The 26,253-nt window shown below is 55.3% G+C and overlaps 1 protein-coding gene across 1 annotated transcript in view; it reads left to right on the plus strand.

Annotated features, from left to right (window-relative positions):
• The first annotated feature begins 232 nt into the window (after window positions 1–232).
• LOC119105619 (myosin-IIIb-like) overlaps window positions 233–26,253 on the plus strand; it is a 33,364-nt gene continuing 7,343 nt past the window's right edge. The window contains 25 exon segments of the mRNA XM_037229078.1: window positions 233–248; window positions 553–729; window positions 1,053–1,228; window positions 6,963–7,067; window positions 7,306–7,482; window positions 8,973–9,110; window positions 9,497–9,661; window positions 9,953–10,237; window positions 12,703–12,797; window positions 13,471–13,720; window positions 13,722–13,768; window positions 14,197–14,341; window positions 14,610–14,802; window positions 15,573–15,783; window positions 16,328–16,472; window positions 17,985–18,135; window positions 18,519–18,697; window positions 19,190–19,357; window positions 19,875–20,057; window positions 20,451–20,548; window positions 20,823–20,988; window positions 21,808–21,958; window positions 22,776–22,904; window positions 25,573–25,675; window positions 25,982–26,135. Coding sequence (XP_037084973.1) covers window positions 233–248; window positions 553–729; window positions 1,053–1,228; window positions 6,963–7,067; window positions 7,306–7,482; window positions 8,973–9,110; window positions 9,497–9,661; window positions 9,953–10,237; window positions 12,703–12,797; window positions 13,471–13,720; window positions 13,722–13,768; window positions 14,197–14,341; window positions 14,610–14,802; window positions 15,573–15,783; window positions 16,328–16,472; window positions 17,985–18,135; window positions 18,519–18,697; window positions 19,190–19,357; window positions 19,875–20,057; window positions 20,451–20,548; window positions 20,823–20,988; window positions 21,808–21,958; window positions 22,776–22,904; window positions 25,573–25,675; window positions 25,982–26,135 — 3,807 coding nt within the window.

A 26,253-nucleotide genomic window follows, 5' to 3' on the forward strand; every position in this document is an offset into this window, starting at 1 on the left:
GCGGTGTCGTGCGCAGTAAGGGGAGCAAAAATATCAACGCGGTTGCTTGATGTGATGAGAGAGATGTGAGATGATGTATAATCACAACTTACCTCGATTATTCGCTTCCAATAGCTACTCACTATGCCTTCTGAGCCATTACAGTTATACAAAAAGGGTGACCAGCAAGTATGCATTTTCTTATCTAAAACGGCATCAGTGCATCTCTTGGTTATTGCCATCCCACTCAGCGATGAAGCAAGGACGAGGTTGGCAGTGGAGAGAAAGACTTTGGGTGTGTGGGCGCCAATTTCAGTAACAATATGCATTGAATCAGAAATGCAAGGATTTGTTTATGCCTTATGTTTGGAGTTGCATGCTGCTTTAATGTTGACTAAGACCTCATCAGGAATGTTATCTGTCGTTTACCAACCGTCTTCGACAGCGAAGCGTGAGAAAGCACCGGAGCTTAACCGTCTTGTTAATATCCAGAGTGGCCCGATCTCAGGCTCCTGGGGTGGCGCTATGTTCGACCCCCCAGAGTCCGGGCCTGACGCTGTGTTTGACCCCCAGAGTCCGGGCCTGACGCTGTGTTTGACCCCCAGAGCCCGGGCCTGGCCTACGCCGGCCTTAGCCGACACATCGACTTCGACGCGCTGCCGGAGCCGGGCGACCGCTTCGTGCTGGAGACCCTGATCGGCGAGGGCACTTACGGAGAGGTGCACGCTGCACGCGACCACCAGCAGAACGGTGCGTACCCGCCGTCCGGGCGCAGTGCTGGGTCTGTGTGGTAGGGTGTGGCGAGGGCGGACCGTGGTGGGCGCGGCCTTACGACAAACGCCAGCCACTCGCCAGCAGGCCGGCGCGGGGATGGCACGCGGGCCAGCTAGATGGCCGATGTGGAGCAACCACGTTTGGCGTAACGAAGCACTGTCATGCGTAGGTAAAACGGAGCAGACATCCCACAGTGTGAACTCCAGACCGGAACGCGCCGTTTGTCCGGTTCAAAGTCGCCTGTCTGTCACGAGAAAGGTGAAAGCACCGCGTTGAGTCGACGCCTGCGCTTCCCCTAGGCGACTATGTGGCCGTCAAGATCCTGGAGGACATCACGGACAACATCGAGGAGATTGAGGAGGAGTTCCTGGTGCTGCGCGACCTCTGCCTGCACCCCAACATCCCCCAGTTCTACGGCATGTTCTTCAAGCCCGGCCGCAAGCGGGAGGACGACCAGCTCTGGTTCGTCATGGAGGTGAGGTCTCGCTGCCTGTTGTTTACGGCCGGCATCAGGCTACCTGTTGTTTACGGCCGGCTTCAAGCCGCCAGTCACGGTACCTGCCCGCAGGCGGCGCCGGCGGCGGCGGCCCGTTACAACACACGCTTCACAAACACCCCATCACCGCGACACACACACAGGCCGGTAAACAATGGCAGGTCCGTGCGGCGGACAAAGACACCTGCCTTGTTACAGCACGTGCTGTGTGAGGCGGCCGCCACCGGCTGGTGGTCTCCACGTGACGCGGGGACGGCTCCACGTGACGCGGGACGGCCTCTACGTGTCGCGGGGACGTCTCCACGCGACGCAGAACGGCATCACGTGACGCAGGGACGGATCCACGTGACATGGGACGGCTCGACGTGACGCAGGGACGGATCCACGTGACATGGGACGGCTCGACGTGACCCGGCCATTTGACGCAGCGATCGCCGGACGGCTCCACGTGACGCGGGACGGCTCCGTGTGACGTGCGGACGTCTCCACGTGACGCGGGACGGCTACGTGTGACGTGCGGACGTCTCCACGTGACGCGGGACGGCTACGTGTGACGCGGGAATGGCACCATGTGACGTAGCGACCGCCGGATGGCTCCATGTGACGCGGAAGGCCCCATGTGACGGGGAGTGCACATCTGCTCGGCCGAGAGGCCGTGGAAGCCTGCGGCGGCTATAACAGGCTTTGTTCGGGGTCGGCTGAGTTAATGCGGCCGCTCCGCACCACTCAGTGAGTGCTCCGCACAGCGTATCGGAGACAATACCCAATCTCCGTCGGCTGACCAAGATTTAATTAACGGCCGGTGCTTCTCCCGCAGCCGGGCGGTCGGCCTATCCGGCCGCGTATCGTAAAATCGCTTAGAGGCGCGGAATGGAATGATGTCCCCTTCCTGTCGACTCTACTTACCCACATCGGTCTTAGAAAGTCGGCTGCGGTCCGGGCGTTCAACGCCACGAAGTCACGCCTCGCGCTCCGTAACGAAACAGGCGCACGACTGAACGAGAGCGGCACATGCCACCGCGGTCCCAGCTAGCATCGGCATCTCAACACCGCTGCATCCGCTGCTCTCGAACGGCTGTCTGCGGTTCTCGAGAGTTCCGGTGCGGTGAGAAGGGCGGGCGGGCCCGCTATGACACGCGGGGCCAGAGCACCAAACAAGTGTAGTATGCGGAGCGGGCCGCCTGCGCCGCTACGATGTTGAACACCTGACGCCAACCGCTGTCACGGGATAGCCAGGGAGCCGTCGGGAAAGTGAAATATCTCGCCCGCTAATCGGCCCCAGTCAAAGCCCGCCAGCCAGCCGGCCGTCCGAGGCTCGGCCACCGCGTCATGGTGGGTGGCCAGATTTGGCAGCACTGACGGACACTGTCGATGCGGTGATAACGATCGTGTCATTACCACTGAAACGTCATCGTTTAATGCTGGTTGCAGTAAATGACAAAGCATAAATCAAGACTACCGACGTTCATCACCACCGCGAAAGGTACTTGTCTAGTACGATGGTGAGGAGACGCGGCATTTTTGAACGCAAAGTACAGGCCTAGCAAACAAGATAGCGAGTTAAAATTCATACCCAGGAAAAGAACTCCCTAGAGATCATTTCAGTGAGAGCATTACTATTCTAAGCGGATTCTCCCGGGGCCCCTACAAAGTCTACGTTAAAACACAAAAAGCATTGGGGGACACGTGCCATTTTACAAGAGCGGAAAGTTCCGCACATGGTACTCTGGGCTCTCAGCAGCGAAATGTGCAGTGTCATCGTTCTGCCGAGCCTTTTGGGTCACGTTAAATCGATGTCCCCAAACTGCTGCTTCCTCATGACATTATCTCGCGATAGCATCAAATCCCAGCGCGTTCTGTCAGTGGTGAGGCGTAATGACGCGGAGAGGCGAGATGAGGCAGTGCGGCCTCGTTTTCCCATTGCGCCGGGGCGATCGAGGGCTTCCCGGCCGCTGGAGCACATCGGACGCCTCTGGCAGGACGAGGTCACGTAACGACAGCCACCATCTTTGCGGATTATCATCCAGACACTTCCGTATCGGTTCTTGGTCTTTGTCTTTGTATTGGTTTGTCGGTTACCGTAGCTCTGATATGAACTGCTGTGTGGATGAGTTCCCGTCTGAGGCAACGTGGACGATTGAAGGTGAGCTCTTCCGGCGATCTATCTGATCTCCCATGGAGCAAATGTCTTCCATGAGGCAGCCTCTGCCGTGGTCCCGTCTCTGCCGGGATCCCGTCTCTGCGATGAGCCGGTCTCTATCCTGAGCCGTTCTCTGCAGTGAGCCAGTCTCTGCCGTAGTCCCGTCTCTGCCGTGATCCCGTCTCTGCGGTGAGCCGGTCTCTATCCTGAGCCGTTCTCCGCGGTGAGGCGGTCTCTGTCGCGATCCCGTCTCCGCGTTGAGCCGGTCTCCTCCGTGAGCTGATCTCCTCCGTGAGCCGGTCTCTGTCATGAGCCGGTCTCTGTCGTGATCCCGTCTCTGCGGTGAGCTGGTCTCCGCCGTGATTCCGTCTCTGCAGTGAGCCGGTCTCTGTCGCCGGCCGTTCTTTGTGGCGAGCAGGTCTCTGCCGTAACCCAGTCTCTGTCGCGAGGCTGGTCTCTGCCGTGATCCCGTCTCTGCCGTGATCCCGTCTCTGCCGTGATCCCGTCTCTGCCGTGATCCCGTCTCTGCGGTGATCCCGTCTCTGCGGTGAGCCGGTCTCCTCCGTGAGCTGATCTCCTCCGTGAGCCGGTCTCTGTCGTGAACCGATCTCTGTCGTGATCCCGTCTCTGCGGTGAGCTGGTCTCTGCCGTGATTCCGTCTCTGCAGTGAGCCGGCCTCTGTCGCCGGCCGTTCTTTGTGGCGAGCCGGTCTCCGTCGTGATCCAGTCTCTGTCGTGATCCCGCCTCTGCGGTGAGCTAGCCTCCGCCGTAAGATGGTCTCTCCGGCGTACCTGTGCGTCCGGCGGGCCGGCGGGCCGTTCTCACGGCTGGCGGCGGCGGCGGCTGGCGACCGTTAGCCGGCCGGCCGGTGCCGGCGCCGGCGCCGGGTCAGGGCCGCCAGGTGACGCCAGGTGATGCTCTGCGGTGCGCCCGCCGCCCGGCCGCAGCTGCCGCACACCCGGCCAACGACAGTTCCCCGCTCCGCTCGGCACGACACCAAACACGCCGGGAGACGGTGGTCATGCCGAGATGGCGGCTTCCTCGACTTCGCTGGAAGCTCGTGTGTGTTCGGCGTTTTTAAATTTCATTCCTGACTTTCTTCGGTTATGTTTTATTCTTCAACGGAGCTATGGTCTAAATTCACTTGCCTACGTTGTAATCGAATTAACCAAAATATAAGAAAGGGTGTTTGTATCGCATCGTTACAGCGTAAGGCCCTAGGCTTCATGAACCACCACATAGGCTATTGAGCCCAGCTCGGAAATGCGTCACAGATCCACGCTTCTGTGCTGACTTTTGACTGCATAAGTAGCGCAGTCGGCCCTGATGCTGGAATGGGCTGGGAGCCCTGCACCCGGAACTGCATTGTCAAAAGTGATTCCTCCGATGGCTGAACCGACCCCCTGCACTCTCCTGCACTGGTCCGTGACGGGCTGAATACACGACATGTTCCCTCGCTGAAGCATTGCGTCATCAAGCACCAGCCTGCTACCCAGAACGTATATCACTCTGGGCTGATGATGTGTCAGAACAGCAATACCGATGCTTTCTCCGCGGTTACACAACTTGAAAGCAACGCACCTCAAAGGCGGCTGCCGCTTCTTGTGGGCGCACCGCGCATCCAACTGTGGTCTGTGAATGATGCACACTTTTCACCTTTGAAGAATCACGCTGGGAAGATGTCACGCGACGTGCCGCTTTTGTCCGCTGCTGCCTTTCCCTCCGTTGCGGGCGGTATGTTTTTGTTTGGACGCCGCGTCTGTGACGTCGACCCTGTCGCCGCTCTTCATCGTCCGCTGCGCTTCGGGGAGCGTTCCGCCGCCGGCGGACAGTGCGGCGGAACGTGGCCCCCCCCCCCCCGACGGAACAGCGCCCCTCGACACCTCTGCTGGTGTGCGCACAATGGGGCAGCGTCCCTCGACACCTCTGCTGGTGTGCGCACAATGGGGCAGCGTCCCTCGACACCTCTGCTGGTGTGGGCACAGCGGGGCAGCATCCCTCGACACCTCTGCTGGTCTGGGCACAGCGGGGCAGCACCCCTCGACACCTCTGCTGGTGTGGGCACAGCGGGCAGCACCCCTCGACACCTCTGCTGGTCTGGGCACAGCGGGGCAGCACCCCTCGACACCTCTGCTGGTGTGGGCACAGCGGGGCAGCATCCCTCGACACCTCTGCTAGTGTGGGCACAGCGGGGCAGCATCCCTCGACACCTCTGCTAGTTCGGGCACAGCGGGGCAGCACCCCTCGACACCTCTGCTGGTGTGGGCACAGCGGGGCAGCATCCCTCGACACCTCTGCTGGTGTGGGCACAGCGGGGCAGCACCCCTCGACACCTCTGCTGGTGTGGGCACAGCGGGGCAGCATCCCTCGACACCTCTGCTGGTGTGGGCACAGCGGGGCAGCACCCCTCGACACCTCTGCTGGTGTGGGCACAGCGGGGCAGCACCCCTCGACACCTCTGCTGGTGTGGGCACAGCGGGGCAGCACCCCTCGACACCTCTGCTGGTGTGGGCACAGCGGGGCAGCACCCCTCGACACCTCTGCTGGTCTGGGCACAGCGGGGCAGCACCCCTCGACACCTCTGCTGGTGTGGGCACAGCGGGGCAGCATCCCTCGACACCTCTGCTGGTGTGGGCACAGCGGGGCAGCATCCCTCGACACCTCTGCTGGTGTGGGCACAGCGGGGCAGCATCCCTCGACACCCTCTGCTGGTGTGGGCACAGCGGGGCAGCATCCTCGACACCTCTGCTGGTGTGGGCACAGCGGGGCAGCATCCCTCGAGACCTCTGCTGGTGTGGGCACAGCGGGGCAGCACCCCTCGACACCTCTGCTGGTGTGGGCACAGCGGGGCAGCACCCCTCGACACCTCTGCTGGTGTGGGCACAGCGGGGCAGCACCCCTCGACACCTCTGCTGGTCTGGGCACAGCGGGGCAGCATCCCTCGACGGGGCAGCATCTCCTGACACCTCTGCCGGTGTTGGCTCTGTGTGGCACTTAGTGAGGGGGAAGCTCTGCAGTAGCCGACCTCGCCGATCAGAGTTGCATTACATCACGTATGTGGTGCTCGCTCACGACGTTTGTCAGATGTCGTCTCCTTTCTTTTGGACCGCCTGTCATGTGGCATAGCTGGTACCCCCGTTAGCTGGCCCTGCACAATATGAGAGATACGGAGGGTGAACCCGACATGCCTTTCAGCAGATCCCGCCGGCTACATGCGCCGCCCCACACCCCACTGTAGGACCGCAGGCAGCAGGCGCTGGTACACAGCCCCTCTCGCCGCCGCGGGTCTGAGAGACAGGACTCTGGGAGTGGCGTGACGCCTGATCACCGGACACGAGTCAACATTCGCCATGCTTTCTAGCGCGATGTGCCAGCACGGCAGTACGGTGCTTACACTTTCGCCCGCTGGCGCTTACGGGGATGGGGAGCACCACGCGGCGAGTGCGTAGTCAGGATGTTCGTGGCACATGTGTGGGCGGTGTGTACCCGCCACGTGCATGGGCAGGGTGCTCGCGGCACGTGCGAAGGCAGGGTGTACGCATCACCTCACGCGCCGTTCGCTCCTTTGGCCAGCTCTGCAGCGGCGGCTCGGTGACGGACCTGATCCAGACGCTGACCCGGGTGGGCCAGACGCTCACCGAGCTCCAGATCGCCTACATCATCAAGGAGACGATTGACGTGAGTGGCCGACGGCTACGGCGGCCCCGCCGCCGCTCTTGTTCGCATGGCACGGAGCGGGCGTGTGGTGACGCCCCAGTTTGGGCTCGTTAGCTACCAGCCGCGGTGCGCTCAGCAGATCGGTGCGCATTGCGGTGCCCTTTTAAAACACCCTTCGCAGTGTGCCGCCTCACAAATGCCAGCGTGTTACGAACGTAAAGGGTCCCATCAGCCTGCTACAGTAACAAACCTCACGCAGGCCCTGCTGTACCTGCATCAGAGCCACTGCATGCACCGCGACGTCAAAGGTCACAACATCCTGCTGACGAAAGAGGGCCGCATCAAGGTGGTCGACTTCGGCGTCTCCTCCCACCTGGCGGCCACCCTGGGACGCCGCAACACCTCGGTCGGCACGCCCTACTGGATGGCGCCGGAGGTGGGTGACGTCCCAGCGGCGGCGGTGACGTGCTGCGACGGCGTCCGGGCCTGGACCGCCCCCCCCCCCCTCCCCCTGCCAGCCGGCAGCGTGTGGCGTGTCGTGTCCGCCGGTGCCTCGGCTCAGTACGGTGCCACACACATGTGGCCGCTGTGTGGCAGACAGTCGTGTGACGGACGGGGTTGCGCCCCAGACATAGCACTCTTGTGTGTGTGTGTGTGTGTGTGTGTGTGTGTGTGTGTGTGTGTGTGTGTGTGTGTGTGTGTGTGGTGTGTGTGTGTGTGGTGTGTGTGTGTGTGTGTGTGTGTGTGTGTGTGTGTGTGTGTGTGTGGTGTGTGTGTCCGTGTCCGTGTCCGTGTCCGTGTCCGTGTCCGTGTCCGTGTCCGTGTCCGTGTCCGTGTCCGTGTCCGTGTCCGTGTCCGTGTCCGTGTCCGTGTCCGTATCTGTGTCCGTGTCTGTATATGTGTGTGGCCTGTTAATTTCCGTCGGTCGGGTGAAAACAAGGTGGTCACGCTTGCTGGGGTTACCGCTTCGTGGCTTTGCCTGACACGTTACAAGTTCCTCGTTAACATTTGGCTAAGGGCCAGTAGCACAGATCGTACGTGGAACTGAAATGGGTCTGTTGGGTGAGTGCGATCGGGCCTTTGCGACGAGTCGCGTTTGACAGATACTCTGCTCTAAAGTCATCTCTGCGTAGCATTCGATTGACTTCACAAGGGCAAAAATGCACAGCATGCAAATTGTGTACGCTGCAGCTTACAGCCGACGCCAAGCGTTGCTGATAAGATCAGTGGAGATAGGACTGGGGTCTGATAAGACCAGTGGAGATAGGGATAGGCTCTGATGAAACCAGTGGAGAAAGGACTGGGGTCTGATGGGACCAGTGGAGATAGGGATAGGGTCTGATGAGACCAGTGGAGATAGGGCAGTGGTCTGATGAGACCGGTGGAGAAAGGACTGGGGTCTGATGAGACCAGTGGAAATAGGGATAGGGTCTGATGAGACCAGTGGAGATAGGGCAGGGGTCTGATGAGACCAGTGGAGAAAGGACTGGGGTCTGATGGGACCAGTGGAGATAGGGATAGGGTCTGATGAGACTAGTGGAGATGGGGATAGGGTCTGATGAGACCAGTGGAGATATGGCTGGGGTCTGATGAGACCAGTGGAGAAAGGGCTGGGGTCTGATGAGACCAGTGGAGATAGGGCTGGGGTCTGATGTGACCCTGTACTCGTGCTTTATGCAAACGAAATGCAATACCATTCACTAAGAGATTCCAGGTATACTCCGGAATGATCACAATCCTCGAATAATATGCGATTCTCAAAAAACGCGGGATTATTCTTGTTTGTTACTGTGACTCGGAACGAACTTAATCGTCTCCATGGGCCATGCATCAGAAGCTAGAGATGCCCCGCGACGAACGCCCACGCGCCCTCCAACATTGCGCGTTTCGCGCAGCCGCCGCTGATCTCTGCCGTTCGGTCACCAGGTGATAGCGTGCGAGCAGCAGTACGACTATAGCTATGACGTCAGGTGTGACGTCTGGTCACTGGGCATCACAGCCATCGAGCTGGCCGACGGCGAACCGCCATTGGCTGATATCCATCCAATGAGGGCGCTCTTCCAGGCAAGTGACGTCACGGTGGCTGTCGCCTACTGAGGTGTGCTTTGTTGTTAACAGTTCCATAAAAGTATAGCGATTCAGCTGGCTTGGAGGGCAACCGCAGCATTATTATATGCACCCTTCTTCTTCTTTTGACTCATGTGTGCAATACTACGGTGTTTTTTTCTCCCAAACATCTAGTTGCAAAAGGGTGTGCGCTACAGGGTTGATCCAAGATTGAGATTAATACACTTTTTGGAATTTAATTGGCACAGTAAATGGTATCATTTCATGGCATACGTAATGAACTAACTGCTCTTATTTTCTATCCCACTCCAACAATTATGGGTGCATGTCGCATTTGTTGTTGACGCTCAGCATAATGTCATAGCACCGCACCCTGGCGGCAGATTCCGAGAAATCCTCCCCCAACGCTGAAGCGGCCGGCTGACTGGAGTCCGTCTTTCAATGACTTCGTCAGCCATTGTCTGGTCAAAGACTTCGAGAAGAGGCCGTTCATGAGGCCGCTTCTGGAGCACCCCTTTCTGAAGATGGTGCCAAATAATGTGGACTACGTAAGTGCTGTTCATGGCGTGCACCGCTTCACCTCAACTGAGAGGGGAATTACGTGATTTTCTTAAGGAAGCGGTGGTGCATTTCATGTCACCTCATGCTGATGTACGGCTAGAGGAGACGTTTCACAGGGTCCTGTGCAGGCTGGACCTGGACAACCAGCCTTTACTTCGAGAGGCTTGGCACCGCCGTGCCAGGGGGACTGCAGCTGCAGGTCAGCTGATGGCTGGTGATCGGTGTGCGCCTCCTCCGCCTGTGTGACCTTCGTTGTGACCTGGCCGTGACCGTCCCAGGTGCGGGTGCAGCTCCGTGACCTGATCCGTGACGTCAGCAAGAGCGGCGGCCGGCCGACGCGCCAGCCGGACGTCACCACCAAACAGGGCCGCCTCAAGACGGACCGCAAAGCCAAGCCGCAGCGCATCTTCGTCGACGACCTGGCCTCGCTCGAGCGGCTGACCGAGGACGTGATCGTGGAGCAGCTGCAGCAGCGCTACCGAGCCGGACAGATCTACACCTACGTCGGCGACATCCTCATCGCCGTCAACCCCTTCACTAACATCAACATCTACGGCGAGAAGGTCGGCACCGGGCTGTCAGTCACTGGCTCGCACTTGTCAAGTGCTGTTGGTTGGTATTTTTTCGGAGTTGATCCTTGGTACAATGCATATACCTGCTAGCTGCTGAACCACATGTACGTCGGTTTACAGGAACTGTAAGCTTTGGCGAAAATTATTCAAGGAGACGCCGTTTTATTGTGTGCAGCCGCATTTAGTTGTATTATTACTAAACCGTTACCCAACGCGCCTTTGCTCAATGTGCAGGGAGGTGGTCTGGTCCTGAGCCCATTGGCGTTTTAACTGATTGAGTCCCGTCTGGGTGATTCATTCCCATGGGTTGTCATCAAAGCGGACTAAACCCTTAGAGTAACCCAGCATCTGTGGTGGCGCGCGAGTGGCAGCAGATGACGCATTTGCAGACCTGAAATATAAACCTGCCTTAGCACTCCCAACCTTATCCGCACAGGTCGTGGTCGTGATTCATTATCCTTACTAGCCTAAAATCAGCTTGTGTTGTCTCATGTAACATAACTGCTTTTTTCCTTGGTACTGTTTTTTCGGCATTGAGCTCAAAGTTCTTATGTTGGGTTATCAACCAAATATACCAGGAGGTGCCAGTTAAACGACCTTGTAGTGCTAAATAGCATGTTGAATGCCAATGCTGAATGCTAAATGCTGAATAGCCAGCAAATCATGAACGCATATAGTCCAAACAAGGTTATCAGCATCAGGAATATGTATATATATATATATATATATATATATATATATATATATATATATATATACAAAACGCTGGCATGAATGTCATATAAACCTCAATTTATAAAGCTGAAGCGTCATTTTAGCGTGGTCAGGAAAGTCTTGTTGGTTTTGGTGTAATTAGGTTAAAGTGTATGTATTTTCGGTCGCACAGTGATAATAATGACGTAATCACTAATCGCTCGCGATGCGAGTATCTCGGTTAGGCTGAAGCGGACATTAGCAGCGCCATGAACGACTGTCACTACCAGGCGATGGCTATGACCTCATGTCCGACCTGTAATGTGCATTTTCATTCTTGTTATGCAGCAATTACTATTGCATAATTGCAATACATCAATCAAATTACCTTGAATTCATGGTGACGACAGGTAACTATCGATTTTCATCACGAGTAAAACCAAATTGCATTCTCGGCATGGAAGGCTGGGACGCTTAAAATCGTGGGGTTTTCCAAGGGGCGCAGCACGTGTTCCCCGCACGGGTACTCTCCACTGACCAGCTAGCAGTGTAGCCGCATTTAGTTGTATTATTATTAAGCCGTTACCCAATGCGCTTTTGCTCATCTCTCTCTCTCTCTCTCTCTCTCTCTCTCTCTCTCTCTCTCTCTCTCTCTCTCTCTCTCCTCTCTCTCTCTCTCTCTCTCTCTCTCTCTCTCCTCTCTCTCTCTCTCTCTCTCTCTCCTCTCTCCTCTCTCTCTCTCTCTCTCTCTCTCTCTCTCTCTCTCTCTCTCTCTCTCTCTCTCTCTCTCTCTCTCTCTCTCTCTCTCTCTCTCTCTCTCTCCTCTCTCTCTCTCTCTCTCTCTCTCTCTCTCTCTCTCTCTCTCCTCTCTCTCTCTCTCTCTCTCTCTCTCTCTCTCTCTCTCTCTCTCTCTCTCTCTCTCTCTCTCTCTCTCTCTCTCTCTCTCTCTCTCTCTCTCTCTCTCTCTCTCTCTCTCTCTCTCTCTCTCTCTCTCTCTCTCTCTCTCTCTCTCTCTCTCTCTCTCTCTCTCTCTCTCTCTCTCTCTCTCTCTCTCTCTCTCTCTCTCTCTCTCTCTCTCTCTCTCTCTCTCTCTCTCTCTCTCTCTCTCTCTCTAAAACATCTATCAGTGTCATTATTACTTAATTTCATATATTTATGTCTTCTTGGATAATGTCAAGAAGGCAGACGCTAAAATCTACCGATGATTCAAGTCCCTCTACACAGGTGCTCCGATAACCCACGAAATGCATTTGTTCTGGACCATCTGTCCTCACCTGGAAGGTACTGATGTTGCAGCGTCATGGGCATCTGGCTTACCTCGTGCAGCCTGTTTGTGCGCCGCGAAGCTGGCTGCCTCAACATCGGCACCATTCACACCTGGCAGTGCATGGCCGGGGTAGTGGGCGGAGCGCAGATCAAACCGCGGGACACGTGACAGACACGTGATGAGACATCCCAGTGTCGTGACGTGACGCCGCTGCGCACCGACCTTGAGTGGCGTCCGCAACAGATTTCTCGTGGGGATCGAAGCACCATGCGGTCGTAGGCTGGCCGGGTTTTCGTCTAGGTGTCGGTTGTCAGCGGCATGGACGCCGTCATGGCGCGCTTACGACGCGTCGTTGATACCAGTGAATGTTGCCTCGTGTTCAGTGCTCGACGACTCACGCGGTGTTTGCGGTACTCCCCCGCGCTTATCTCCTCGTATCGAACTACTGACTGCTGTAGTGCCTCAGTACGTGACGTATTGTACGTTTGCGACGCAGGAACAGTGGAAATACCGCAGTCTGTGCAAGTCAGACGGGTCACCGCATGTGTACGCCGTGGCCGACTCCGCCTACCACGCCATGCTCCACCACAGGTGAGTGGCCTCCGCATGCCACACTTAGCTCCACAGCTTGGAAATGTTAAACGGCCATATATGTGTATAGGTATATATATACATATATAGGCAAAAGTATGCATATAAAAAGGTATATGCATATCTATAAAAGGGCAGCAAGATGCGGATATATATATATATATATATATATATATATATATATATATATATATATATGTATATATATATCTCTCTCTCTCTCCCTCTCTCCCTCTCTCTCTCTCTCTCTCTCTTCCTCTCTCTCTCTGTCTCCCTCTCTCTCTCTCCTTCTTTCTCTCTCTCTCTTGATGCCCCTTTTCTTCCTCCCATCCTCTCGCCTCTTCATTGTTCATCTTTCTCCTTCCGTTCTTCCTTCCCCTTCTTTTATTTTCCCTTCCTCATTTCCTTCCCATCATTTCTCCCTCCGACTCGTCTTCCCCGCATACATTCTCTTTCTTCTTTCGCCGTATCGCCCTCACTCTCTCCCTCTTCCTGCCTTTCGTTTCAAAAGGGTCAGACATATTTTGAACAAGCTTTAAGTTGTCCTCTTTGGAGCACACTCAGTCGGCCAAAGTAACTTCCACGGACCGCCTTAACTGTACCGTCTCAGTGCATCGCATTTATTGACCTGCAGTCCCCGTCACAGGATTGACATCTAGCACTGACCCCGCAGGCAGAACCAGTGCGTGGTGATCTCCGGAGAGAGCGGAGCCGGCAAAACCGAGTCGGCCAACCACCTCCTCCGCCAGCTGGTTAACCTGGGCCAGGCGCCCAACCGCAGTCTCGAGGAAAAGATCCTTGCCATGAACCCCATCATGGAGGCGTTCGGCAACGCGCGCACCGGCATCAACGACAACTCGTCGCGCTTCGGCAAGTTCCTGGACGTGACGTTCAACTGGACGGGCCGCGTGGCCGGCGCCCGCTGTCTCCGTCTACCTGCTGGAGCAGTCGCGGGTCGTCCGACAAGCCAAGTGAGTGGCGCCAGGCGGCGGACGGCCAGCTAGACAGACAGAACACGTCCTGTCTTAACAAAGCATTGATAATGGCTAGGATGTATCTATCCGTGTATGATAAGCAAGAATATCATCTGTCCCTCCCGTCCTTGTTCTTGCTTTATCTTAAATCTTCGCGACGCCCGCTTGTCGGAGCAGGCTGCCTGCGTCAGCCACAAGTGAGCCGAAAGGCTCCCTGGGGAGAGACCCCAGCCAGACGCCCAACGCACACTCTTAGGGGTCTCTGCACGTGCTCAATGTCGGCGGCTGCAACCCCAGGTGCATGTTGACCTACCCCCACCGTCATCCATTCTCCTTCATCCCATAGCCCTGAAATGATAATTTTTGATCGAAAGGGGTCTAATCCAAACAACCAAACCAATATTGATATGAGCCACGGCTTTCAGGACGGAACAGAACTTCCACATCTTCTACTACCTCTACGACAGTCTGCAGGCGGATGGGAGGCTGGAGGAGTTCCACCTTAGTGCCGACAAGCGCTCCCACCACCGCTACCTCAACAACAACAGCGGAAACAACAAGACGGTGGCGGTAAGGGCTTAGGGTGTACACGAACTGTCAACCTTGTCTCCGTTTGGAAAACAATATTCCATTTCTAGGCATGGAATATTTGCCTCGGCTGAGACCAATCAAATATAGCCAGTTTATTGACTCACCAGTCATAAAGGATGGCTGCACAGCACACATAATAAGTGCTGTCCGTAGTATAACGCCTGGCTACATATGTTCACGCACCACGTCGTCACGACACGCATGCTTGAATTAGGGGATGACCGAGATGCATCGTTGATTTCCGCAGAAAAACGTGGAGGCCATGTCGATGATCAAGCGGAGCCTGTCGATGCTGGGCTTTCGGCGTGAGCAGCTGGAGTGTATCTTCAGAATGCTGGCCGCCATCATCCATCTGGGCGACGTCACGTTCATGTCTTCAAACGACGAAGAAAGCAACACTGAAAAAGTGGTTGTTCAAACAAAAGACAAACTGAAGGATGGTGAGTATTAGGAGCAATAACAAATTCAGAAGCTCATTAGTTCATGGCATCCAAAGGAGAGCTCGAGTCAAATTAGAAGCTCACTATTCGGCCTTTCGACATCAATCCTGCCGTTGACTCGGAACGTCACGATTGGATGGTAATGACCCACACGATGAACACTACTCGGCGTGAGCTCTGGTCTCACTGAAATCCATCCGTTGGAAGGGCTCGGACTTAATCTTTTATACACAATCCTAGTGAAAAAGTGTTTCATTGTGAGAAAACACGATGAAATTATTTTGACAGGTGTTTCCTGACAGAGTTTTTACGATTGAGAGAAGGCGTTCATCTTCTCAGATGTTATGCTCTTTGTTGAGTCCCCCCCCCCCTTCACAGAGCTCGCCTGTGCATACGGTCCCTGGGTCCCCCGCCCGCACACTCATCCCTGCCCGCGGCAGGGGTTTCACTCGACTTTGCAGTTCCGGAAAGGCCGGAATCTGTTGGAAGTTGTAATGTGAGGCAGGCACCAAAGAGACGAGATTCTAGACAACAAGATCTCCCATGCGTCTGAACAGTGACCAGTGGCCGGCATATACAAGATCACCACGTCGACGCAAGCGCACAATGACTAGTTTTAGAACCTTTATAGTCTCATGTTTTGTCGCTGCAGTGCGGTGGCGTTATTCGTCTGCAACCCCATGGCGGCCGCCGCAGGTGGTGACGCGGTTATCCTCCTGGTGGCGACCTGTATCTTCAACCCTGGTGACCTTTACCGCGGATGTTCTCAGCTGCTGACCTGCTCGGCGTGACCACGGAGGATCTGCGCGAGGTGCTCACCTTGAACTCAGTGGTTACCCGGGGAGAGAGCATCACGCGCAACAACAGCCACGAGGAGGCCGTCACCACACGGGACGCCATGGCCAAGGCGCTGTACGGCAGGCTCTTCGACTGGATCATCAACCAGATCAACAAACTGCTGGCCTTCTCCCGCATTGTCTAGTAAGGAGCGCTGTCAGTTAGACTGCAGACTTCCTTAGCTTAGTTTCGCTGTTAGATTCAACTAGGTTGCAAGAAATACCATGGATGACGCACCGGAAATAAAGCTCACCAGGAGCACGAGGCGATGTTTGACCTTCAGAAGTGTTGCAACGGTGTACGCCCATATGTATGCAAGCATTTGCTGATTTAGATGCTGGTTACAAGCCACCCCCAAATACAAAACTGACGATGACGTTGGTAAATAAAACAGCTTGGAAGTGCACGCTTGAATGGTAGTCACAGCGTGCAGTGTGCACAGGTAAGTTTGTATCGCTGACATGTCTAAACTGGCGGTGATCAGTGGCCTCCTGCAGCAGACCGTGCAGCGATCCGACCGTTACATGTACTAGTCACGGTGGCTGCCGTCTGCACGGTCAGGTCAAGCGAGCATCGCTCTGATCACCATTGCAGCGGAGAATCGCTGGCGGTGGGCTTGCTCGACATCTTCGGCTTCGAGAGTCTGGACGGCAACTCATTCGCTCTGACGCTCTGATCACCATTGCAGCGGAGAATCGCTGGCGGTGGGCTTGCTCGACATCTTCGGCTTCGAGAGTCTGGACGGCAACTCATTCGAGCAGCTTTGCATCAACATCGCCAACGAACAGCTGCAGTACTACTTCAATCAGCACATCTTCTCGTGGGAGCAGCAGGTAACAGCCTCAGTCCTGCTTCAAACAGCACATCTCGTGGGAGCGGCAGGTAGCAGCCGCAGTGCTACTTCAAATATCACATCTTCTCGTGGGAGCAGCAGGTAACAGCCTCAGTCCTGCTTCAAACAGCACATCTCGTGGGAGTGGCAGGTAGCAGCCACAGTGCTGCTTCAACTATCACATCTTCTCGTGGGAGCAGCAGGTAACAGCCTCAGTCCTGCTTCAAGCAGCACATCTCGTGGGAGCGGCAGGTAGCAGCCGCAGTGCTACTTCAAATATCACATCTTCTCGTGGGAGCAGCAGGTATTAATTATAGCAGTCGCAGTACTAGATTTTAACCAGCGTGCATGATCCTTCCTTCATGGGCCTGGATGGCTGCACTGTGACGCAGTGCTTCATTATAACAGTAAAGCCAAATTCTTTCCAATTCCGACCGGCTGATCATCGCCGAATGAGGCAGCCGAGATTCACTGTTCCAAAGAATAACTGTTTATACGCGCGAAGCATAATACTGAGGTGTTCAATGGCTGAACCTATACTTCCACATGTTCAGTGGCCATTGCCGTCCTACCTTACGTGGGTCTTAGGTTATGACGTCGTTTTAGTTCAAGTCAGAAACGTGTTTCGTTCAGGCGTCTACATAACCCGATGGCGTACGTGGCCGTACGCCCTGAAATTGCGCCTCCTTTAGGTCTTCTGGCTAAGGTCTTACTCCCTCACAGCGCTCCACTTCTCTCACGTGTTTGGTCGCGCGCCTTGGTACAAGGCGGATATTGAAGTGATGTTTTACGCGTGTCGTGTTTCCTTGCTAGGGGTCCGTCTATGGCTTTCACAACAAGGAAATCTCTCACAATGTGTCTAGTACAAGCGCGCTATGATTAACATCTGTGGTTTATTCATATTGATTAAGTATTTATCTTCTCTTGTGGAAAGTTCCGTGCTCTTGACTGTTCGGACCATCTGTGTAGGAAATCTCCACGGCTAAATAAACGGCATCTCAGAGGAATAAACTGTAAGCATTTAAGGGTGATGAAACCCCAGATTACAAAAGCGAGCCCTCCTGCAAGGCAATTTAAAGCCTTCGTTGGACAAACAGTTGGTTTTACAACGGCCACCGATTCTGGACTCAGTAGCCAACTGGTCAACGCTTTCGACCAGCTGCTGCTCGTGCACGATGCTCACTTACTTCTCCCTTCGATGACGACCGATTCTTTGTCGAAGGGGTTCATCTTTATGAGCAATGCACGCTACAAAAACCAAATATGAAAACAAGGGGTTTCGTATCGTCCTCATTTAATGCTGCCATGTAGTCCGTTATTTCTTTCTGACCTGGTACACGGCGAAAACATACGATGCAAACAACGCAAGCACGATCAGACGCAACGAGGACCTTGCAACTTGAAGCGCGCTGACAGGACGTTCGTTTTCTGACATTGAGGATGTGGCTGGTAACGCTTGCCGTCGGTGACAGATGTGTCACCGGGCCGTCGGTGATCTCTTGTCCGCCGATAGGAGTACATATCGGAGGGTATCGGCGTCGAGCTGGTCGACTTCACCGACAACCGGTCCGTGCTGGACATGTTCCTGACCAAGCCGCTGGGGCTGCTCGCCCTGCTGGACGAGGAGAGCCGGTTCCCCCGCGCCACCGATAAGACGCTCGTCGGTGAGCGACGGACGCCTCACGCAGACCGGACCCGGCCCCGGCCGGTCACCCTAGCCTGTCACGATGGCTGGCAGCAGACATTGAAATCGCCGTGTCGTAAATGACTATTGTCGTAAATGCAACGTAACGTAACGTAACGTAAACGTAAATGCAACGTAAATGTAAACGTAAATGACTATGCCGGCTTTATTCTCGACCGACGGTGTTAAGTTCAAGCGTTCAGGCACGTACTAGTGTAACGGTTTGCAGGATCTAAACCTTGAAATGCCGCCTACTCCGTCCTTGTTGCAAGGATTGCATCTTATGGACAATGCATGCCTGTGTGTAGTCTACCGCACCGTTCGGGGTGTACACGTATAAAGTCACGACCTGTAATCCTGCAGAGAAATTCCACAACAACGTCAAGTCCCGCCACTACGTCCGGCCAAAGGGCGACTCCCTCAGCTTCGAGATCAAGCACTTCGCAGGGAAGGTGCAGTACAGTTGCGCGGACATGCTCTCCAAGAACCGCAACTTCCTGCCGCCCGAGGTCATCCACGTGTTCCGACAGAGCTCGTCAGAGGTCAGCAGTCAGACTGAGCTGAAGCCATGCAGTCTCAGAGATCACGTGGTGACAAACGGACCCTTTGAGAGGCGTGTGCTGCCGTGCGGACAGAATGCCCTGACCGTAACAGGTGGCGGAGAGTTCAAACATGTCGCTGTTCATTCTGATTTCAACTGAGCGTGACGGCAACATTTCCTCGCTGGTGTTTTGTGATGACGATGTTGATTGTAAATGTCATTTGCATACAGCAGGTGGCAATTATTATACCTCCCTGCAGCGCAAAGAATGGTTGTCACAAATACCTTCCCACCTAGCAAACGTGACGTCACTGCCAGGTGGCACTCGGTCCAAATAGCACCACATGCTGTTCAAAATGTGAATCGCCGGAGCCTTGCATAGATTGACCTCATCGGCCCATGTGTCCATTCGATGTCGTGACCATGAGCGGTGTCCAAGTTTACGGCTCTGCCCAGCCGTTCGGTGAGCATCGCCGATCTTCTTGCGCGGCAGGTGGTGCGGACGCTGTTCCAATCGCCGCTCACCAAGACCGGCAACCTGTACACGGAGAGCGTGGCGCCGGGCCCACACGGGATCGCCAGGTCGCCGCCCAGCAGCGGCGCCAGCTCGCCCGGCTCCGACGGACGGGCCGACGGCATCTGCCAGGACCTGCTCGGAAAGGTCTGGGTCTGGGTCTGCGTCTGGGTCGCCCCGGCCGCGCGACAGGGCGGGGGCGGTAAAAAGTAGTGCTATGCGTGTCGCAGGATTGTGATGCGAGAATCATTTGATGACAGCTCAGATACGTTGTATGGCCGAAGTTGTAATGGACGTTTTTAATGTTTATGTATTTCGTTATCTTTTTCTGTTCGTGATCACTGCATCTTTGTGGGATTGCTTCTGAGGAGACTTGCTGCATGCTTTAGCTGTCGAATTGGGTCATGGGATGCAGTGGCTTTATCGTAAAAAAATTACCGGGTGCGGTTATACTCTCCAGTGATGGTGCACAAGATTTGGCAAGCTACTCACAAGAGGCATGACATGCACGCGAGATCTGACCAGTTCAGGTCGACGTAACACATGCTCCCGCTGTGTGGATGGCGCCCGCTACACCTGGATCTGGCAGCCAGTCAGGTAGCTGTTAGCTATGCTGTGCAGGCGTTCCTCCTCGTGACTGACCGAATCTGCCGGCGTCCGACAGTTCCATTCCGGCAGCCAGTCGTTCGGGCTGGCGTCGCAGACCAAGGCGCAGCAGACCGTGTCCACCTACTTCCGCTACAGCCTGATGGACCTGCTGCAGAACATGGTGAACGGAGCGCCGCACTTTGTGCGCTGCATCAAACCCAACGACAACAAGAAGCCGAACAGCATCAGCAAGGACAAGGTGACGGTCAGCCGGCTGCTGGTCACCGCTGATGGTCGGCCAGCGCTGCTTCTGTCCCGGTCACCTCTCGGGCAGTCAGCCGCTCTGCGGTCGGACCCCTTACTCACTACCATTCTCCTCTGCGAGCGGCGGTGAAGAATACTCGTATGCGCACTATGTGGTGTCTAATATCAATTCGATTATTTGTCTTTCCCTGAAACTAGCTCTAGGATGTAAACCTGAGTGACAAACCTGTGCTTAGTAGTTTAAGAAATATCGACCAGTTTTATATCCTCTTGGGGATTCCAGCAGTTGCTGAAATCGGTCAGTGCATATTCTGAGATTAGCATAGCGCATAGCGACCCCCTCCGGTGACGTTGCCGACTGGTCACTGGTGGCGTCATCTCTGTTCAGGTTCGTCGTCAGCTACGGTACGCTGGTGTCCTGGAGACGGTCCGGATTCGCCAGCAAGGCTTTTCGCACCGCATCCTGTTCGCTGAATTCCTCAAACGGTCAGTTTAACCACACCCTTGTATTGCACCCCGTCGGTACATTAGGGACGCAACCCTCCCTCCAGGTCACTGATCTGTGGCCTCGTTTTAAAGATCTTCAGAGTAAAATATGTCACACCGTCAGCGCTTGCCGGCGTTCCCAGAGCTCTGTGTTTGCTATGTCATGTTTGTCAGTGGTCCCAGTGGTCAGTGTGCAGTGTGCTGTATGTAAGTGTGCAGTGGTCATCATGTAACATAATCGGTGCTCCACCTCCGCCGCTCACGCCCCTTCCAGCTACTGCTTCCTGGCGTTCAACTTCGAGGAGCGTGTGACAGCGACGGCCGACTGTTGCCGCCTGCTGCTGCTGCGGCTCAACATGGACGGCTGGGCCGTCGGCCGGACCAAGGTCTTCCTCAAGTACTACCACGTCGAGTACCTGGCCAAGCTGTACGACAAGCAGGTCCGTGGTGACGCTGGTGGACCGGACTGCAGGCGGTGAAGGTGTCTCCAGCGAATCAGGGACATCATCATAAACGTACCTGTGCTCGCAATGGCTAGGTTCACTGTTACGTAGTCAGAAACTTAGTTAGCACTTGTTGAATGATGAGGTGTTTGCCTTTAGGGCTTAGTGGGCTTAATTGAAACCTTGGCTCTCATTTCTCTGTAATGGCCACCAAAAACTGTCATCTGCTCAACATGATTGGTTACTGCCATGATCAAATGCTCGAACTGATGACAAGAATCAGGTCATCACCTGTAGCAACCATCCTACGACAGAATGTCTTATTCCAAGTATTTTACATAAGAGAGAAAACCTTTCAGCTCTTGGTTCTTTAGTGTTATGAATTCAGAGCTTTTATGCCGAGTTATAGACTTTCGATACATCAGGAGGCATTGGCTAAACGATGTTATAGCGCAAACATTGACTAAATCAACAGCACCCGACGTTTCAAGCTGGTAGTTATGACATTTGAACTAGCCTCGCTACACGGCAATATGATATAATGCCGCCAGCGAACACACCCTTGCAATACCCTGGCGCGTCGATGTGAAGCGACAGACTGACTGGCGGAGCCGTGCTGCGTTGCGAGGGTGAAGCGCCTATCGCGCCACCGGTCTGTGCCGTGCTGTGGTCCCTCCCGAGGGATGTGGAGGTGACTGAGTGTCCTGGCAGCCGTGCGCCACGACCGGCCGTTTCATGTCCCCAACGCTGGTGAAGACATAGCCGACGGCTGGTGCGGGTGAGGATGACGGAGGCGGACTGGGCCGGCCGTTGCAGATTGCCAAGGTGGTGAAGGTGCAGGCGATGGTGCGGCGCTGGCTGGTGCAGGTGCGCATGCGCGAGAGGTGGCGTATCTCGCGCAGTGTGGTGACGCTGCAGCGCTGTGTGCGCCGCTGGCTCAGCAGGAAGCGGCGTCAGCAGCACACAGGTGTGTGCCCCCCCCCCCCCCCCCTCCCCCCCTCCCCGGCCCACTGCACGGGGAACCCATGGGACTCAGCAGCATCGGACGGGGAGTAAAGAAAGGATCGAGACCGGAAAACGAGTTCAGCTTGCGTCGGTGGCAGCCAGAAAGGCGAAGGTAGTCTCTGGATAGCGAACCTTATCAAGCCTCTACTTCTTCCATCAGTGGTGTTTCCCAGAATGGCATTGGAGTGTTGGACAAAATCAAAGATTCTAACAAATACGTTAGTCTTTTCGTGTATTAAACGATGTTTTTGGAGAGTCGAATTAAATTTTCAAGGGGAGGGGGCATGGCACATTGTTGCCGTCTATGTGGGCAACAGTTAGTCATCTCAATCATGAGTGGTCTCAAAAGAATGGACGCAGTTTAAGACGAGGGTACACGCAGTATGCAACATAGTGCAGCAGCTGTCAAAGCCAAAAGAGCGGATGCGTCTGATCTGGCCTGGCTAATCTGCATCTGATCTGGTCCTGAGCTTCCAGCACAGGCCGGCATCGGTTCCAGGAGACCTCGAGGTGGCAACGTTTATATGAACTTCGCGTCTCGTTGTGCCAGTAGTCATTCAAGCTCAGCGCGTGAAGGCTTCGTAGCGATTTGGTTGGTACTCTGAGCTGGCACTCCACTTCCCTTGTCGCCTGTGATTGTGTCGAATTGCACGCATCGCTCACTTCAGTGGCATGCCTGTCACGGAAGTATGACCGCATTTTGACCCCGTGACCCTCGGGGAGCGAACGTCAGGCCCTTTGATCTGCGATTGAGCGAACTGACTCGACGATGTCTGCAGACCGCAAGCCGTCGGTGGCTGTCGGAGAGATGACCAGACCGGAGAGCATCGACGCGGCTGACGAGCCGGACAATGCGTTTGATCTTAATGCTCTCACCGAAGACCAGGCCGCCACCACCATCCAACGCGGTAAGCACGCAAGCTCTCCTCCATACCTCGGGAATCTGTCGCTCGAAAGATGCGTTGGCAATCTGCGTTCGTTCTAATAAAGCGTTCGTTCTAATGCCGCCCCGCATTTTACGTTTTCTTATGTCACGGAAATCATGTTCGAAGATTCAGTGCTTGACCTTGGAGTTCATGCCCAATCGCATATTCGGTGAATGGAACTGACGTCCACCGCGGCTGGGGTCCTGTTGTCACTGTGACTGACGCTAGCCGCTGCTGCTGCTCGTTCGGTAGTGTGACCTGGAGGCCGTGTTGACAGTGTGCAGGTGTGACCTGGAGACCGTATTGACAGTGTTCAGGTGTGACCTGGAGACCGTATTGACTTCGCTCAGGTGTGATCTGGAGACCGTGTTGACACCGCTCAGGTGTGACCTGGAGACCGTGTTGACAGTGTTCAGGTGTGACCTGGAGACCGTGTTGACACCGCTCAGGTGTGACCTGGAGACCGTGTTGACAGTGTTCAGGTGTGACCTGGAGACCGTGTTGACACCGCTCAGGTGTGACCTGGAGACCGTGTTGACACCGCTCAGGTGTGACCTGGAGACCGTGTTGACAATGTTCAGGTGTGACCTGGAGACCGTATTGACACCGCTCAGGTGTGACCTGGAGACCGTGTTGACGGTGTTCAGGTGTGACCTGGAGACCGTGTCGACAGTGTTCAGGTGTGACCTGGAGACCGTGTTGACACCGCTCAGGTGTGACCGGGAGACCGTGTTGACAGTGTTCAGGTGTGACCCGGAGACCGTGTCGACAGTGTTCAGGTGTGACCCGGAGACCGTGTCGACAGTGTTCAGGTGTGACCGGAGACCGTGTTGACAGTGTCAGGTGTGACCGGAGACCGTGTTGACAGTGTTCAGGTGTGACCCGGAGACCGTTGTCGACAGTGTTCAGGTGTGACCCGGAGACCGTGTTGACAGTGTTCAGGTGTGAACCGGAGACAGTGTTGACAGTGTTCAGGTGTGACCGGAGACCGTGTTGACAGTGTTCAGGTGTGACCGGAGACCGTGTTGACAGTGTTCAGGTGTGACCCGGAGGACCGTGTTGACAGTGTTCAGGTGTGACCCGGAGACCGGTGTTGACAGTGTTCAGGTGTGGACCTGGAGACCGTGTTGACAGTGTTCAGGTGTGACCTGGAGACCGTGTTGACAGTGTTCAGGTGTGACCGGAGACCGTGTTGACAGTGTTCAGGTGTGACCCGGAGACCGTGTTGACAGGTTCAGGTGTGACCCGGAGACCGTGTTGACAGTGTTCAGGTGTGACCTGGAGACCGTGTTGACAGTGTTCAGGTGTGACCCGGAGACCGTGTTGACACCGCTCAGGTGTGACCTGGAGACCGTGTCGACAGTGTTCAGGTGTGACCTGGAGACCGTGTTGACAGTGTTCAGGTGTGACCCGGAGACCGTGTTGACAGTGTTCAGGTGTGACCCGGAGACCGTGTTGACAGTGTTCAGGTGTGACCCGGAGACCGTGTTGACACCGCTTAGGTGTGACCTGGAGACCGTGTTGACAGTGTTCAGGTGTGACCCGGAGACCGTGTTGACAGTGTTCAGGTGTGACCTGGAGACCGTGTTGACAGTGTTCAGGTGTGACCCGGAGACCGTGTTGACAGTGTTCAGGTGTGACCCGGAGACCGTGTCGACAGTGTTCAGGTGTGACCCGGAGACCGTGTTGACAGTGTTCAGGTGTGACCCGGAGACCGTGTTGACAGTGTTCAGGTGTGACCCGGAGACCGTGTTGACAGTGTTCAGGTGTGACCCGGAGACCGTGTTGGCAGTGCTCAGGTGTGACCTGGAGACCGTGTTGACAGTGTTCAGGTGTGACCTGGAGACCGTGTCGACAGTGTTCAGGTGTGACCCGGAGACCGTGTTGACAGTGTTCAGGTGTGACCCGGAGACCGTGTCGACAGTGTTCAGGTGTGACCCGGAGACCGTGTTGACAGTGTTCAGGTGTGACCCGGAGACCGTGTTGACAGTGTTCAGGTGTGACCCGGAGACCGTGTTGACAGTGTTCAGGTGTGACCCGGAGACCGTGTTGGCAGTGCTCAGGTGTGACCTGGAGACCGTGTTGACAGTGTTCAGGTGTGACCTGGAGACCGTGTCGACAGTGTTCAGGTGTGACCCGGAGACCGTGTTGACAGTGTTCAGGTGTGACCTGGAGACCGTGTTGACAGTGTTCAGGTGTGACCCGGAGACCGTGTTGACAGTGTTCAGGTGTGACCCGGAGACCGTGTTGGCAGTGCTCAGGTGTGACCCGGAGACCGTGTTGACAGTGTTCAGGTGTGACCCGGAGACCGTGTTGACAGTGTTCAGGTGTGACCTGGAGACCGTGTCGACAGTGTTCAGGTGTGACCCGGAGACCGTGTTGACAGTGTTCAGGTGTGACCTGGAGACCGTGTCGACAGTGTTCAGGTGTGACCCGGAGACCGTGTTGACAGTGTTCAGGTGTGACCTGGAGACCGTGTTGACAGTGTTCAGGTGTGACCTGGAGACCGTGTCGACAGTGTTCAGGTGTGACCCGGAGACCGTGTTGACAGTGTTCAGGTGTGACCTGGAGACCGTGTTGACAGTGTTCAGGTGTGACCCGGAGACCGTGTCGACAGTGTTCAGGTGTGACCTGGAGACCGTGTTGACAGTGTTCAGAGGGCATCGGATCCGGAAGCAGTGGGGTCCGGTGCTGGAGGCCCGGATCAAGGCTACACTCCGGGAGTGCACCACTCCGGCCGAGGCCCAGCGCAGGTCAGGGGCTGACAGGCCCGGCCAGCGCCGGTGTCCCAACGTGCACATAGCCCTGAATCGTCTATCGCGCTTTTCAGGGATGCAGGCTACATTAGCAGGGAACACTGCAGTGGTTAAGACCGAGGTTATTTGACGCACAATCTAATAAGTGCGGCGTGGTCTTATACGCTGTTGATGCATCGAAGTGGAAAGTTAGTGGACAATATCCCAAAATGGTAACAAAATCTTAGCACGTGTCCAGTTGACATGAAATGCGGTGATGTATAATTTCAGTACCGAATGCGCAATGAATCGTTTTGTTTTCAGGCTGACCTTGGTGGGCTTGTCACCAAGCGAAGCGGCTATAATCATTCAGAAATGCTGGAAAAAATCGCGTCGGCTTGGCGTCAAAAAGCAATCATCGAAAGACGAACTGAGCCAGCACGAGAGAAAAGATGAACTCAGGAGCTTTGCAGAGCAGGTATGCATTTTTATTATATATTCTCAACAGGAGTGGGAATTTATAAAATGATTTCATTCCTTTATGGCTTATATAATAATAACGGCATATCCTCGCCAATTATCTGGTTCCGCGATGC

This window comes from Pollicipes pollicipes, unplaced genomic scaffold (genome assembly GCF_011947565.3).
Source record: "Pollicipes pollicipes isolate AB1234 unplaced genomic scaffold, Ppol_2.1 Scaffold_6138;HRSCAF=7277_pilon_pilon_pilon, whole genome shotgun sequence".
NCBI lineage: Eukaryota > Metazoa > Arthropoda > Thecostraca > Pollicipedomorpha > Pollicipedidae > Pollicipes > Pollicipes pollicipes.